The following is a 15,853-nucleotide window of genomic DNA, read 5'->3' on the forward strand; positions in this document are numbered from 1 at the left end:
GACGCCTTTCTGCCATCATTGGAGGAGCAGAAAAGCATTACAAATATGCTGGGCAAAGAAATAAAATGGATTGATCACCATAAAAAATGTGTGTCTTGACTGATGCTTGGCTCTGCCTATGAAATAGCACCCCAGAGGTTAGCATCCCTCCTGCTGCAGCCTGAATATTGCAATGGGGGGGGCTGTCAACTCCAGGTTGAGATTTTGGGGTAGAGCCTGGAGAGGGGAGGGTCACGGGTGGGGAGGGAAGAGACCTCGGTAGCGTATAATGCCATAGAGTTTGTCCTGCAAAGCAACTATTTTCTCCATGGGAACTGATCTCCTCTGTTGGCTAAAAATCTTGCAATTCTGGGAAATCTCCGGGTCCAACTTGGAAGTTTGGCCACCCTAGCATACCATGATTCCAAGGGAGAGGGGAAAAAGGTCGGCGCTCAGTTTGCTAAGAACCAAAATAATTAAAAATTATTACCTTGGTTTAAACAGCTGCAGCTTAAAGACGAACAAGTCATTTACCCTTGTTACATCTTAGGCTATCTTTGGGGCAACAGATTAACACAAGTACGCCTCCGGAACCATTTTTTAAAACAGGTTTCTAGATGCAGGTCCCAGGAGATGTGGACAAGGGGGTCTTGGGGGTTCTTGCCCTGCCTACACAAGTAGCAAAATCAGTATCAGTTAAGGAAAATAAAGGGAGTGATATTTACCATACAGGGACAGATGAATTATGTGACATAAACCTTGGCATAAACTGGGAGTAGATTCTGTAGGAACAGGAAAGTGGAGGATTATTCATTTGGTTATATCAGGGCAACCCCTTTGCCAGCCTCCTGTTGGCAAGGAAGCCACGGACAGAATCCAGCCTCCATCATGGGCTGCAAGAGAGTAGGAAGTGCTCTGACCAGAGGAGCAGTGATCGTAGCCATGTGCCACGTTTCTGCAAGGGGACCTTTTGAAACATACCAGAAATACATTTCCATCCGTAAAACACCCCCCAATGTCATGGAAGCAAGCATGGGCTATGAACATATGAACCTTTGTACCAAATCAAACCACTGGCCCCCTTAGCTCTGACTGGCAGCAACTCTCCAAACTCTCAGGCTCAGAAAGGGCTTTCCTAAGGCTTGCTGCTGGAGACGCCTGAGACCTTCGGCACGTGCAAAACTGGAGCTCCTCCACTGGGCTGTGCTTGCTGCCTGGCACAGGAACCTACTTTGTACCAAAATCGGAACATTGGTTCCTCCAGCTGACCAGTCTCCTTGGACTAGCAGAAGCTCTCCAAAGCTCCAGGCAGAGAAGGGTCTTTTTCAGCACCCACGATGTAAGATTCTTTTCAGTTGGAGATGTGGCAGGGTTGGCACCTTCAGCATACAAACTATTCCCCATTTTCATGCAGGGGGTTGCCTCCCCCCCACCTCGGGCACAGCTCCTGTGCCCCTAAAAGCAGGTAGAATTTCAATGGGCCTGGCTTCTCCCAGTGGGGACTGGAAACTTGTCTGTTTGAAAACAAACCTGGTGGCTCCCTGTGGGAGAGGAAGCATCTTGGGGGCCCCAGTGAAAGCTAGCAATAGGCTTACAAGGTGCTTGAGAGAACAGACTCCTTAGTCTAACAGGGCAGGTAGAGATAGCCGTGTTAGTGCCTTTGCCGACATGAACAACGTTCTACCGGGCTGTGAGTCCCACTCACAAATTATATGGATTCTGCTCTCTTTTGTACCCAGACTCCTTAGACACCACAATAGTGATGCACAATTTTCAAAATTTTTGATGCCACAGAGGGGAAAATATCCCACTGTCTTTCTGAAAAGAAATGGAAATTACAGGGGAGAGGCTAAACTTAATTTACTGATACAAAAACTTGAATTGCATCATTTATAATATAAAACTATACTATATTTATGGAATTTAAAAGTATAAATGCCTTGGTGATATATAACAAAAAACAGAGTTGAAAACTGCTGCACACTAGGGTTGCCAGCTCCAGATTGGGAAATTCCTGGAGATTTAGGGGTGGAGCTGGGAGAGGATGGGGTAGGAAGGGACCTCAGCTGGGCATAATGCCATGGACTCCACATTCCAAGGCAGCCATTTTCTCCAGGGCAACTGAGCTCTGTCACCTGGAGATAAGTTGTAAATCTGGGAGATCTCCAGCTGCCACCTGGAGGCTGGCAACCCTACTGCACACTGTGCTATTTTAGCACTTATCTTATGATTGTCAACATCAAGGTGGGGCCTGGAGATCTCCTGGAATTACAACTGATCTCCAGGCTATAAAGTAAGGTTGCCAACTCTGGGCTGGAAAATTCCTGGTGATTTCGAGGGTAGAGGCTGGAGAGGGCACGTTTTATGAAGGAGAAGGACCTCAGCGGGGTATAATGCTGTAGATTACAGCTGATCTATGTTGTCTGGAGAGCAGTCCAATACCAGGAAATCTCTAGGCCTCACTGGAAGTTGGCAACGGAACTATAGAGATCAGTTCCCCTGGAGAAAATGGCTGCTTTGGAGGGTGGAGTCTATGGCATTATACCCTGCTGATGTCCCTCCCTCCCCAAACTCTGCCCTCTCCAGATTCCACACCCCCCCCCCAAATCTCCAGGAATTTCCCACCCTGGACTTGGCAACCCTGTGAAGTAGGGGGAAAGTTGAAAATTGGAAAATATTGTAGTAAACAAAAGAAAGTATATTAGTTGGACAGAAACACCTTCTGTTACAGTATCTCGTTATCAAGTTAAAAATGTATAGGGTTGAAAAGTATAATCAAACACATTATAACATGTTAACTGATGCCAAAGTTATTTACATTTAAACAATAATGTAAAAAAAATGTACTACCAGAAAAATAAGAGATCTGTCGTCTTCCTGTTTGTTTCTTGAGGTACACGGTGGGCTGCTGTTGTAGGCTCAGAAGATGGACTAGACAGACTGTTATTTTGACTAGTAGTCAGGTACTTCCTTTATAAACATCCCAGCCACTCTCTCATCTATCTCCACCTCACAGGGTTGTTGTGAAGCCACAATGGAAGCACTATGTGCACCTTGGTCCATTATTGTAATGCTTTAAAATATTTACTAACACAGGGTTGCCAACTCCAGGTTGGGTAATTCCGGGCAATTTGGGAGAGTAGCCCTGGAGATGGCAGAGTTTGAAGAGGGGCTTAGTGAGATATATTGTGCCATTACAATCCACTCTCCAAAGCGGCCATTTTCTCTAAGGGAACTGATCTCTGTAGTCTGGAGTCTCAGTGAGAAAGGAGGACTATAAATAATTTAATAAATTTAAAAAACATTTTTAGAAAATCGCAATTCTCTGGGAGCCTCAGGCCCCACCGGGAGGTTGGCAACCAGTGAATGGTCATAATGGCCAGCTCTTTTGCTCAGAGCATTATGGGTAGGAATCACAGCCACCCCCCGAACTGTGCCCCAGAGCATTCTGGGACTAAACTCCAGACCAGGCTCCTTCGTCAATTAGGCGGGCGCCACGCGCCTGGGCCGTTAGTCTCGCCAACGTTCCCTCGTGATTGGCCGTCGCCTCAGCTCCTTCTTCTCTCCCTCCCAACGGCTTTGAACAGCCACGAGAGGCATCCAACCCTCCCCACCACTTTCCCTCCCGCCCGTCTCGCCTCCCTTTCACGTGCCTCTCTAGATCTTGATTGGCCGCTCTTCCTCCCCTCCCCTCCCCCGCAAGCTCTTCGCATTGGCCAAGACCCTCGGAGAGCTCATTGTGCGAGAGGGCGAGGCGAATGGCGCGCTCTGATTGGGCAGCGAGGAGCGATATAAGGGCGGGGCTGGGCCGCGCGCCTGGGCCGGCGGAGACGGCGTGCGGGTGAGGAGCCGCGGTGGGAGCCGCAGGTGTGGGCGGGGCTAGGATGCTGGGGGGCGGAGCAGCTGGTGGAAAGGGGGGAGCGGACTGAGGAGGGAACCGCAAGAGGAACTTGGTAGCTGAGGGAGGAGAAAACAGGGGCGGGAAGGAGAAGTAGCCAGGGCAATGTGGAGAGGGTATTATTATTATTATTATTATTATTATTATTATTATTTAAAGACTTTGGGCTGAGAAATTTCTGGAAATTTGGGGTGGGCGGAGTTTAGGCAGCTCAGCAGATACGTGATTACCTGAAACCTGCCATCCGAAGCTGCTGCTTCCTCCAAGGGAATCTGCTCTCTGGAGATGTGTTGTAATTTGTGGCAATCTCCAGGCCTCACAAACCAAAGGTGGGAACGGTCACAATTGAAAACCAAGCTGAAGTGAAAAAGGACCGTGAAAGGACGCAAATTCGTTTCCAAAGTTTTTTTTTTTGGAAACGAATTTGTGTCCTTTCACGGTCCTTTTTCACTTCAGCTTAATCTCCAGGCCTCGCCTGGATATAGAATATAGGTGGCTAGGGAGGGGGCAGTTAAGTTAGGGTCAGGTGGAGAGATAGTGTGGTGGAGTGGTTACAGTACTGGGCTAGAGGTCCACATCCCCAGTCTGCTATAAAGCTTGTTGGGTAGTCCACCTGACCGGCTTTGCAGGGTTGTTGTGGCAATAAAATGTAGGGAGGAAGAACCATATATACCACTGAGCTCCTTTGAGACTGCTTGGGGTGGAGGAATGCAATATGTAGGATAGGGAGATGTGATAGAAGCCTATAAACCTATGCATGGGGTGGAGCTTTTTCTCCCTTTCCTTTAATACTAGAACTTGGGTACACCCAGTGAAGCTGGGGGGGATTCAGGATAGGAAATACTTCTAGACTCGGTGAAGATAGTCCATAACAGATGAGAAAGTTCCAAGTCCAGTAGCACCCACCTTAAAGACCAACAAGATTTTCAGGGTAGGAGCTTTGGGAGCTTCCCTTTGTCAGATATGAGTGGGGTCTTTCATTATTGCAGGCTAAACAGAAGATTGATGGGGAGGCTGTGAAAGAAAGGGGCGCAGAGGAAGGGGAATGGGTTGTGATGGAGATTTTGCCCTGATCAGGGTAGAGAAGTGGCCTTTGGGGGGGGTGGGCGGGGGCTTGACAAATCATGTAGGCTAGGCAGGGGCTGTCCAGATAGTGGGAGGTGGCGATGGCAAGACAAAGGGGAGGAAAGAAATTGAGTCCAGAGGTGGCATGTCATAGCACGGGGCAGGGCGTGTTTATTGCTGGGTGAAAACCAGGAAATGCGGAAGGGGTGTGCGAAAGGAATGGATTCAAATTCTCCCAAGTTCATAGGGCTGTGGCTGATGGGTCCTCAGTTCTCAGGCCCATCTCTGGTCCTGATAGCGGGACCTGCTTCTGCCTACCTTTTGCCATTGCTGAGACCCTCAGCTGTAAGCATTCAGAAGTGCTTGCCACTAAACACTGGTGTGCCTATGGTAAATGTTGTAGTGTAATCTATTCTCTCTGAAGAAACAAAGGGAATTTACTAAGGGAAATAGGGGGGGGGACACCAGGACAAAACTGGAGAGGTTTTTATTACCCAGTTGAAGCTGTGCAGCAGCATTGGAGTCCAGTGGCACCTTCGAGACCAAGATTTTTCAGAGTGTAAGCTTTCGAGAGTCGGTGCTCCCTTCTCCAGATGCAAGCAGCTGTATGTTTCCTTTTGTCTGACTTCTGTAGATGTCCGTGCCTCTGAAACCTATTTCACCCAGTAGCTTTGATGCATTTTTTAAGGCCTAGAGAAGGTCACGGGATGGGATATGTAGCTATAAGCCATGATAGCTAAGTGGAACCTCCATGGCAGAGGCAGCGTACCTTTAAATACAAGTTACTTGAGGGTAGTGGTGGGAGGGCTGCTGCAGAGCTTCTTGCAGGACTTGGATTTTTCCATGGCTGCATATGAGACATGCCCTTTATCATTTCCAGCATCTGTCTTTCTAGCATCTGCAGCAATATCAGCCCTCCAAAGGATGTGAATATTAAGATCTGGCAGCTTGTCAGGACTTCAGGAAGTTCAGCGGGGGGTGGGGGGGGCAATTTCCATTAAACTACACTTTGCACTGTTGGTGCTGCTTCCACTCTTACATCTGAGTGCTTTTAGAGAGTGTTTAACACTACCCGCATGTCTAAAACTTGCTGGTGTGCTGTGGGGCTTTAATTTTTGAATAAAAGCTAGCGGAGTGGTTAGAGGGTTGTCCTAAGATATGGGAGAACCAGACTCAAATCCTTGCTCTGCCACGGAAGCTTGCTGGGTGACCTTGGTCCAGTCACCCCCTCTCAGTCTAGACTACCTCACAGGGTCGTTGTGGGGATAAATGAACAGCATAAGCTGCTTTGGGTTGCCACTGGAGAGAAAGGCAAGGGATGAATGAAGTAAATCAGCCTGGCTCTCCAAAGATGCTGTGCGCACGCTACCTCTCTCTGCTTAGCATTCTCAGTCTATCACTCCCCAAATCTTCTGAGGAAAGGGCAGGAAGGGTTACAACAGTGCTTAGTTCTCATGCCCCCTTCTTACACGCTCAGGGTAACGCCAGGTGCCACTTTGGGGTCAGGAAGCAATTTTCCCCAGGCCAGTTTGGCTAGGGATCCTGACGGTGTTTTACCATCTTCTGGGCATGGAGCAGGGGTCACAGGGTGGGTGGGAGGTAGTTGTGAATTTCCTGCATTGTGCAGGGGGTTGGACTAGATGACCCTGGAGGTCCCTTCCAACCCTGTGATTCTGTGAAAGGCATGCTGGTTGACCTGGTGCCTACAGTCTTTCCCTGGCAGGTGGCAAGGCCAGGCCAAGGTAACAGAGAAGCCAGACCCAGTGCTAGCAGTGCTGGTCATACGGAAGAAATGTTGCCATCCGTGAATTCCCCCAGTCCCACAGCATGCAAAGCTGCGTTTTCTACTGGATGATGAAGCAGAGATCAGATGAAACGGCCACTTTCCTGATCACCTGTGGTGCTGAACAGTAGATTCCAGGGGACCAAGATGAGAAATTTCAGCCATCTTGGAGAAAAGCTGTCGCTCGTTGCTGTTGTGCCACTGAGATTCTCTCGACTTTGCTTTCCTCCTCCAAGGCTTTCTTTAGCTCTCCGGCTTTTTCTGATGTCTTCTCCTTCCCCCTTGCTTGGAACAGCCGGGCTAGAGGCAGGCGAATCTGGGCTCGTGCCCAGCCAAGTCTTTCCTCAGCACCTGGGCTGACTTTCAGCCAGCAAAGGGCTCAGATGTAAACCTGCCCTTGTTCTGGGAAGCCGGTCTTCGGCCCTGCAATGATTTCCTTGCTCTCCTTCTCCGACGGGGAGCTGCAGCTGAGGAAGTTCCTTCCCTCCCCGCTTAGGCCACCGTCTGCTCTCGAAGGAGGGATGTCCAGCGAACGGAGCTCATGGGGCAGCCTGACCACTCTGCAGAAGGTGGCCGTGGCCCTTGGGATCCCAGCCAGCGGCGCCATCCTTTACATCCTTTACCGCCGTTACAGGGAGAGCCGAGGTGGGTATGATCACGTGACCCACAGCCTCGGTGCCGGGTGCTGTTCCCACACTGCATGACAGTGCCGGGTTGCTTCAGGGCTTGAATTATTAACAGCCTCTGTCTGCCGTTTCTCTCCTTGCTGTGCCGTCTTTGGCAGCCCTCCCAAGCTGAATTGCCCATGAGAGAGGAAGGGGCCAGTTTTACTTGGCTAACCTTTATCACCGTCTCTCGGCTTTACAATGTTGGGGGCGGGGGGAGTGCATTCAGGGTAGGGACAGAAAGCAGTGCTTATGGGGAAAGATGGGCGGTGCTTAAATGGCAGCTTGGAATCATTTACTTGGAAGTAAATCTCACTGTGTTTAGGGCTTATTTGTAAATGAAGCAGGCGTAGGAATGAAGGCCGCTACTAGCAGCTGCCCCGTGAAATGCCATGGGCAGAATGGAGGCAGTTTTCGTGGGGAAGGCTTTAGCTCACCCTCTCTCCCCCCTCATCCTTCTGCCCTCCAGCTCCTTCTAGAGGAATCTTTATATGATGCCGGCTGCATGGATTCTGCTTTGAGTTCTTTAATAGCTCTGTGTCTGAATGAAATGATAACTGCTCTGAAGCAAGATCAAGATGGGTAGCTGTACTAGTCTGTCTGTAGCAGTAGAAAAGAGCAAGAGTCCAGTAGTACCAATATGGCTAACAGCATTTGTGGTAGGGTTGGACATTTTTGTGAGTCACAGCTCACTTCTTCCGATCCAGCTAGAATTTGAGTCCATCTGTCCTTGTATCTTGGGGAGTAGAGTGATTACAGATGCTGATTGCAGAATTACTTCACTCCCGCAAGATACAAGGACAGATGGACTCACGTTCTAGCTGTATCGGAAGAAGTGAGCTGTGATTCACGAAAGTTCATAACCTACCACACATTTTGTTAGGTGCTACTGGACTCTTGCTCTTTTTTATTGCTTAGAAGCAGTGGCTTTGTTTGAGTTTTATAGGGTCTTGGGGAATGGGTAATTTAACAGCAATTAGCTGAAGTTCTGCAATTCCTGGTCTGATAGAAGCCAGGGGAGATCACCCGGGACCCTCTGCTCAAGTTCTGTTCACAAGTGGTAGAGAATAGGGTATAAAGGTAATAAATAAATTCAGGAATCCCTCCTTCCTTGTCTGTTCTGGACAGTAAAGGGTCCAGTAGCACCTTTAAGACTAACCAACTTTATTGTAGCATAAGCTTTCGAGAACCACAGCTCTCTTTGTCAGATGCATCATCAGCTTTCGAGAACCACAGCTCTCTTCGTCAGATGCATTGTCAGATTGCATCTGATGAAGAGAGCTGTGGCTCTCAAAAGCTGACAGTGCATCTGATTAAGAGAGCTGTGGCTCTCGAAAGCTGGCAGTGCATCTGACGAAGAGAGCTGTGGCTCTCGAAAGCTGAGAATGCATCTGACGAAGAGAGCTGTGGCTCTCAAAAGCTGACAGTGCATCTGACGAAGAGAGCTGTGGTCCTCAAAAGCTTATGCTACAATAAAGTTGGTTAGTCTTAAAGGTGCTACTGGACTCTGTACTATTTTGCTCCTACAGACTAACACGGCTAACTCCTCTGGATCTGTTCTGGACAGGAGAGTTGATGCTTAGCATCTGCTTGGCCTACAGAAGGTCCCAGGTTCGATCCCCCATGTTTTCAATTTAAAAGTATCCGAGGATGGGAAAGACCTGCTAGAGAGCTACTACCAGTCTGATTAGACAGTGCTAACTTTGATAGAGCAACCGTTTGGTCCTGTATAAGGCGGCTTTATGTGTTTGTTCTGGGGCAAGCGCTGTTGTGGGGCACTGGCTCTGCATCACCCACGTGTATTGAGAATGTGCCTGAAACCCCGTCACTTTTTGGCACTGTTTAGCCACAAAAAAGATGTGCAAAACTGCCTTTCAGGGAAGCTTATTAAACCCCCTCCTCTCCAATTGCTGACCATCGACTCGAGACAACCCTAACACGCTTCTGAAGAGCCCCAGGGCACAGTTTGTGATCTACTGCTCTGGCAGCGTTGCCGTTCGGGGCATCTAATGCCAACCGTGGTTCTTCATAATCGGCAATCAACCAGGGCCATTTCCACACGGCTTGCCTTGTTCTGGAAAACAGCGAAATCTCACGAGAAGACGCTGTTATCGCGTCTTCTCGTGCAATAACAGCATCTTCTCGCGCGATTTCGTGCGAGATTTCGCTGTTTTCCGGAACAAGGTAACCCGTGTGGAAACGGCCCAGGTGTGGCTGAGTGGATGAACAAATTAACTTCGTATATACATAACAGACCAAACTTAGAATTTCAGGAAAAAATGGAAAGGCTTTTTTGATTTCATAGCTGAAAATTTAGAAAAACTAAGAATAGCTATTATTAAAGTAGACCTGTAAAATTAATATTTTAAAACTTTGAATATAACTGTCGAGGGTATGTAAGCAAGGAGAGGGAGAGGAGAACTGGTTTTGCAGTAGAATAGGCTGTTACACATTCTGTGTTTATTGGTTTTGTGTATTATATTTTTGTCTTTGTTGTTTGTTTACTTTCAAATAAAAAGTTTTTTAAAAGTTGGCAAGCAAGAGTTAGCTGAGGAGGGTGACATCCCAGCTCAGCATCTTTAGGCAGACAAGTCGGTCCTCACCCCGAGATAGGTGGACTTGAGTTCCTTCAGCCCCAGAGCAGCCCAGCAGAGGCCATCTCCTGAAATGGGGCGGAAGGTGACAGCCTAGCTTGATGCTTTACTTGCCTCTCCAATTGTCCCGTGTAGAAGAGCGGCTGACATTCGTGGGCGACGAGGAGATCGAAATGGAGATGAAGGTGCCAAAAGACGCTGTCAGGTTGCTCATCGGCCGCCAGGGAGCCAACATCAAGCAGGTGAGGTTCTTACAGTTCTTATCATTCCCGTGGCCCCAAGGCAGGTGGTACGAAAGCGGAGAGATGATTATTATGCTGTTTAGGGACTCTTACGGTGGATGTGTCCACTCTTCCCTGGGACTGAGGCATCGGATCCTGCAGACCTGTTCTGTTAGCTGAACAGATCTGCAATATTTATTATTTATTGATTGATTGGAGTTCTGTTCTGCCCGCAAGCGGGCTAAGAGCGGATCACGGCATTTTAAAATATACAATAAATAGAATAAAATGTGCAGCAATATAAACATTAATGACGCAGCAATTACAAAACAGCCACGCACATTTTGCCCTACTACCTCAGACTAAATAACCCACAGAGCGGGGTGGCCCGCCATAGAGTCCAAAGTTTTAAAAATGATCCCGTGTTCAGAGCCTGGGCAGATTGGCTGTGCATGGATCGTTGGGAACTTCTGTATTTTATAAAATTTTGGTTGGCCTGATATGTGGGTTTGGAGCCTCTGGACAACATCCAGACAACATAAGATGCTTAACTCGGATTTTGCTTGAAGGACTTAGGAGACACCCATCATGCACAGCCGTCTTTTTGTGCTGTGTTCAGGTATAAGCAAAACAGAAATGAGGGTTCCGTACAGTACTTGTTATAGTGCTGTGTATCCCTTATATATGAAACACAAAGCAAAAAAGCAGAAGGAACCTACGATAAAGGAACTATGCAAATATCTTACAAAAAGCGTATTAAGAAACAATTCTAAAAGTGCAAAGTGATACACAACTTTATAAGAACAACCTCATGTATGATCCGATCCAAGCCACACAGTCGCGTCCGACCCTCGGCTACCCCGTAGATCGTCCCCCTCCAGGCCTTTCTGTCCTATGGCGCGTCGAGAGAGATCCGCAGAGACTCGCAGTGAAGTTTTTACAGGGTAGGTCACCGTTGCTTTCCCCAACCCAACACACTTAGCCGTACGGCAGCCACGGATGGTAAGTCATACGTTGCCACCCCCTTGGCACTTGGAGCCGGTGTGGGATAAGGGGGTCATGTACAATATGTATATCAAAATGTCAATAGTAGAAACAATCCAAAATAAATCAGTCAACAGTTAATGAACAATGTAACAACAGGTATTCTTTAAGTTAACAATTATTCATTAAGTTTACACCAAGCTTAGACCTCTCTGTCTTCCAGCTATATGAGATGTACCACCAGAGAGTTTCACGGTGGAATTTATGACCTGGGTGTTTCTGTTGAGTGACTCCTGAGGAAGGGTCACGAAACGAGTCATTAGCGGGCTTCTTGTCGAGTCGCTAATCGTGAGTCTTTGCAACCCTTTAACAGCACCTGCAAAAGAAAAAACGAAGACGACTATACTAATAAGATTACTTTTGGTTCACTCCCAGATTGTGGCTACTTACATAATCTTTATTGCTCGATTGCTGCCTATGCCGGAACGCTGACGCCGCTTTCCTCTTTTTTCTTTTTGTAATTGACACAGAGAGGTCTAAGCTTGGTGTAAACTTAATGAATAATTGTTGTTAACTTAAAGAATACCTGCTGTTACATTGTTCATTAACTGTTGACTGATTTATTTTGGATTGTTTCTACTATTGACATTTTGATAATACATATTGTACATGAGGTTGTTCTTACACAGTTGTGTAGCACTTTGTGAATTGTTTCTTAATATGCTTTTTGTAAGACATTTGCAGAGTTCCTTTATCATAGGTTCCCTCTGCTTTTTTGCTTTGTGTTTCTGATCTATTGAGGGTTGCTCCTTGCTACAGCTTTGTTAGCCTTTATATACGGCAATGTTTGTGCAATGGGCAAGAGCCTGCTGTATCTACTTGGAAGTAAACCTCCTTCAACGTAAATCCTGCTCTGCATTTCTCTTCCTTAATTTGTAGCCTGATTACTTCCTGTGGTATCTGGGCTGGCTGTCTCTCGCTAAATGGTGAACCATTAGCTCGATCAGGAATTTAAATTTTATTGCTGCTTGTTGTAGTAATACAACTGCAAATTCACAGTTGTAATAAGAACAGATTAAATCCCCGGCCTCCCACCCCGCTGATAATTAGCTGCTCATGAGTACGGAAAGGAATTAGGCTAGGAGAAAGAGGATATTAAAGGGACCGGTAGTCTTGGGAAGCCTTAGTAGCACTTAAGATGGTCTTTTTGGCTCTGTCTGGCACGGCAATTGCATTTTAAGTTTTTTTAAAAATATCATAAGTCTGAAACAATCCTTGGGGACTGATGGATGGCAGCAGGCCGACTACGTCATCCTCCGGACTGTCCCGTGGAACTGAGAGCCAAGCTACAAGTGACATTTTTCACGTGAAGGACACTTGATCGTTTTCGCAAGTTTTTCTGGGAACTGAAGTCCCTCTCCCCCGCCCCTTTTCCTTCTGTTCCTTCCCATCTCTGTTAGAATCGCTGCCTGAAGAGCCAGGGAAAGCCTGCGGCAACAGCAGCTTTTGCGAATCGTTCCTCCAGTCACAAGCCTGCTCTCAACGATCTTTGGGGGCGGGCATCTGCAACTTTCTCCCTTCCCTGGGTGTCCTGCTCAGCTTCACCGACATGTCAGCTTTCTCCAGAGCAGCTCCCCGGGAGCAAGACGATTTGCAAAAGCTGCTGCTGCCGCTGGCTTTCTCTGGCTCTTCAGACAGCGATTCTAACAGAGAGGGGAAGGAACAGAAGGAAAAGGGGCGGCGGAGAGGGACTTCAGTTCCCAGAAAAACTTGCGAAAACAATCAAGTGTCCTTCACGTGAAAAATGTCACTTGTAGCTTGGCTCAGAGTGAACGAATAGTCCTAGTTCCAGGTGAAATGGCCAATGTGGAAGCGGCCTTATTTATTTGTCTTTTATGTATAAAACTCATGCACTGCTTTTCTGCCCAGTGGTTAACCATTAAAACATTATAAAAGCAATTAAAACCAAAACTAAAGTACATAGTAAAATCGCATAGAACAGTAATTAAAACATAGGGCAGGAGAAACTCCAGACAAAACAAAAAGGGTCTTTGCCTGCTAGCAGAAGACAGTCCCAGTAGGGGACAGACGGTTATCCCTGTGGAGAGTTCCACAGTTTTGGAGCTGTAGAGGGCTGTGTCTCTGAGTGATTATGCACACGTTGGATAATGCACTTCCAATCCTCTTTATAGATCATTTGGAATGGATTTTTTTGTGTGCGGAACAAAAAATCCACCTCAGACGATTGGTAAAGTGCATTGGAAGTGTATTATCCAACATGTGCGGAATCAGCCTGTGTTTGTTTGCCACCCACCTCATCTCGGAAGGTGGGAGCACACAAAGCCTTGGAAGAGGATTGTAGCATACAGGTAAGTTCATAAGGAAGAAGGCTGATCCCAAGCTGTGTAAGGCTTTGAAAGGTCAACACTTTTGAAGTTTCCAAACCTTGGTTGATGTGCCATTTTGCAAAGAACCCTGGGAATTGTTGCCTTCTGGAGGTGCCTCAGAACTTCTTGATTGTCCATCCTTGGTCGTTTTCTTGGTTACCTACAAATTAGCTTTAATCTGTTGTACCCACGCAATCTTTCATGGCAGTTCTGGGGCTGCTTTGGGGTAAAGTTCTAGCCATCTGGCCTGGTGTGTGTGTGTATAGGGAGAAGGTGGGGGCACCTTGCAACTTAACGTGGAGTGAAGCACCCTTTCAGAAAGTAGATCCAGAAGAGTTAGCTGTGTTAGTCTGTAGTAGCAAAATAGTAGAGAGTCCAGTAGCACCTTAAAGACTAACCAACTTAATTGTAGCATAAGCTTTCGAGAATCAGAGTTCTCTTTGTCAGAAAGTATGGACCGGTGAGTCAAGCAGTGGAGCCAGGGCATGCTTATGTGCTTTCTGGAGCAGCAAAAGGGGCTGCATAATGTGCTCAGGATCTATGACAGCCTTCTAGAAATTGGACCAGGGTTCATGACCACCTTGTTGCTATCTTAGGCTGGTACTGCAGTTGAGTCTGTCTGCTCCCCCCCCCCCCCCGGCAGCTGAGAAAGGACACCCGCGCACGCATCGACCTCGATGTGGAGGAGTCCAGTGAAGATCGGACGATCCGGATCTGCGGTTCCCCTGTTCAGGTGTGCAAGGCCAAAGCCGCCATCCACCAGCTGTTGGCGGAGAACTCGCCGGTGGAGGAGAAGATGTATGTCCCCCAGGGAGCTGTTGGGCGGATCATCGGTACTTGCTCTTCCGTTTCCCCTCTTCCTCAGGTAGTTGGGAGGGCGGAGCATGGGGCACTAGTACCCCATAGCCTCATGGGGTCGGCAGGTTGACTGGCACAGCGAAAGATTCCAGAGCCCTCTTGGCTGAGAGGGGGCTGCGCAAGAGGGCCGGTCAGTTTCCCTGTCACACACTGACAAACCCTCCTAGAGTTCAGCTACATGTCACTGCGGACTCCAGGCTCTTAAAGGATGTGCTCTGGTGCCTTATGGGCAAATCCAGAGCGGCCGTCTTCTGCAGCCCTTGCTCGGCTGCCTCTTCACCTCTTGCAAGCCACGGTGCCCACAACAGTGCTCAGCTGTGGAACACCCATTGCCACATGTTGGCAATGTTGGTTCAGCCACAACCCTTCTGTAGCTGAAAGTGTCCCATAGCCATGCATAGGCAAGTCCCATGCCAAGGAAGGGGGGTGGGAGGAGAAGTGTGTGTGTGTGTGCACGCGTGCGCACACGCACACACATATAGCGGTTTGGGTTTTGTTCAGATGCTACAGCCATGTGCAGGATTCAACAGTGCATTAAAAAAAATTCTTCCCTCTGCAATCTGTTTCTTTTTCCTACTCTGGTTTCCTTCTCTGCTTCCACGGCTGCCACTGGTTGCCTTTTCCCCCCATCTGTTTTATATCTCTCCTTTTGCTTGCCCCATGCCCTTGTAGAAGGAGACTTAACAAATATTTGCTCCTTAGTCCCTAAACCCAACCTGTGCAGCCCTAAGGGCAGCAAGCTGATAAAGGCTCCATTTCTTCCTGTGCATCTCCCAGGCAGAGGAGGGGAGACGGTACGGTCCATCTGCCGTAGCACCGGGGCCAAGGTCCTGTGTGACCGGCAAGGGGATGGAGTCTTCTCGCTCACCCGTCTTATCACGATCTCCGGGACTCCCAAGGAGGTGAAAGCTGCCAAGGTAAGAATCTTAAAAAGTTCAAGTGATCCAGCATCTGCAAGCCCCCAGCTCTCCTCTTAGCTTGGGAACTGACTTGCAAGTTGCAGCAAGGGAGGCAGTAACGGGGGGGGCTCACAAGAAATTTCAGGAGTGGCTAGAAAATAACTGCGCTTGTATACCACTCTTCTAGACAAATGAGGGCTCTACTCATTTATTAATATTTTTTATTAATTAATTAATTAATTTATAGCCCACCCTCCCCACGAGCAGGCTCAGGGCTGGTTACAGCGGTAGATAAAATTACAATAAATAAAACAATAAAATCACAGACTCATTTATCACAAGCATACTTTCTAGTATCCTAGATAGGGCCCCCTTTCCCTGCACATAATACACATAAGAAAGGGTGGAGGTGTGAGTTAATAAACTCTAACTCCTCATGCGTGGGGGGGGGCAGATGTGGGGTTGATGTTCATCCCCCCCCCCCACACACACACACACTCTGGTAGGAGACTGGCAGGGA

At 47.9% G+C, this 15,853-nt stretch overlaps 1 protein-coding gene across 5 annotated transcripts in view; it reads left to right on the plus strand.

The window, feature by feature from the left end:
- Positions 1-3,765: 3,765 nt before the first annotated feature.
- Positions 3,766-15,853, plus strand: part of TDRKH (tudor and KH domain containing) — a 30,255-nt gene continuing 18,167 nt past the window's right edge. For 2 of the 5 annotated variants that reach the window (XM_054973022.1, XM_054973060.1), the window contains exons 1-4: positions 7,123-7,370; positions 10,120-10,226; positions 14,220-14,409; positions 15,212-15,351. In XM_054973022.1, coding sequence (XP_054828997.1) covers positions 7,154-7,370; positions 10,120-10,226; positions 14,220-14,409; positions 15,212-15,351 — 654 coding nt within the window. In that variant the 5' untranslated portion in view covers positions 7,123-7,153. Of the gene's footprint in view, positions 3,821-3,905; positions 3,994-7,122; positions 7,371-10,119; positions 10,227-14,219; positions 14,410-15,211; positions 15,352-15,853 lie in introns of those variants that run through there. The other 3 variants (XM_054973220.1, XM_054973142.1, XM_054973303.1) reach the window with 3 other exon arrangements.

The sequence above is a fragment of the Eublepharis macularius genome, chromosome 1 (assembly GCF_028583425.1).
Source record: "Eublepharis macularius isolate TG4126 chromosome 1, MPM_Emac_v1.0, whole genome shotgun sequence".
In the NCBI taxonomy this organism is placed as follows: Eukaryota; Metazoa; Chordata; class Lepidosauria; order Squamata; family Eublepharidae; genus Eublepharis; species Eublepharis macularius.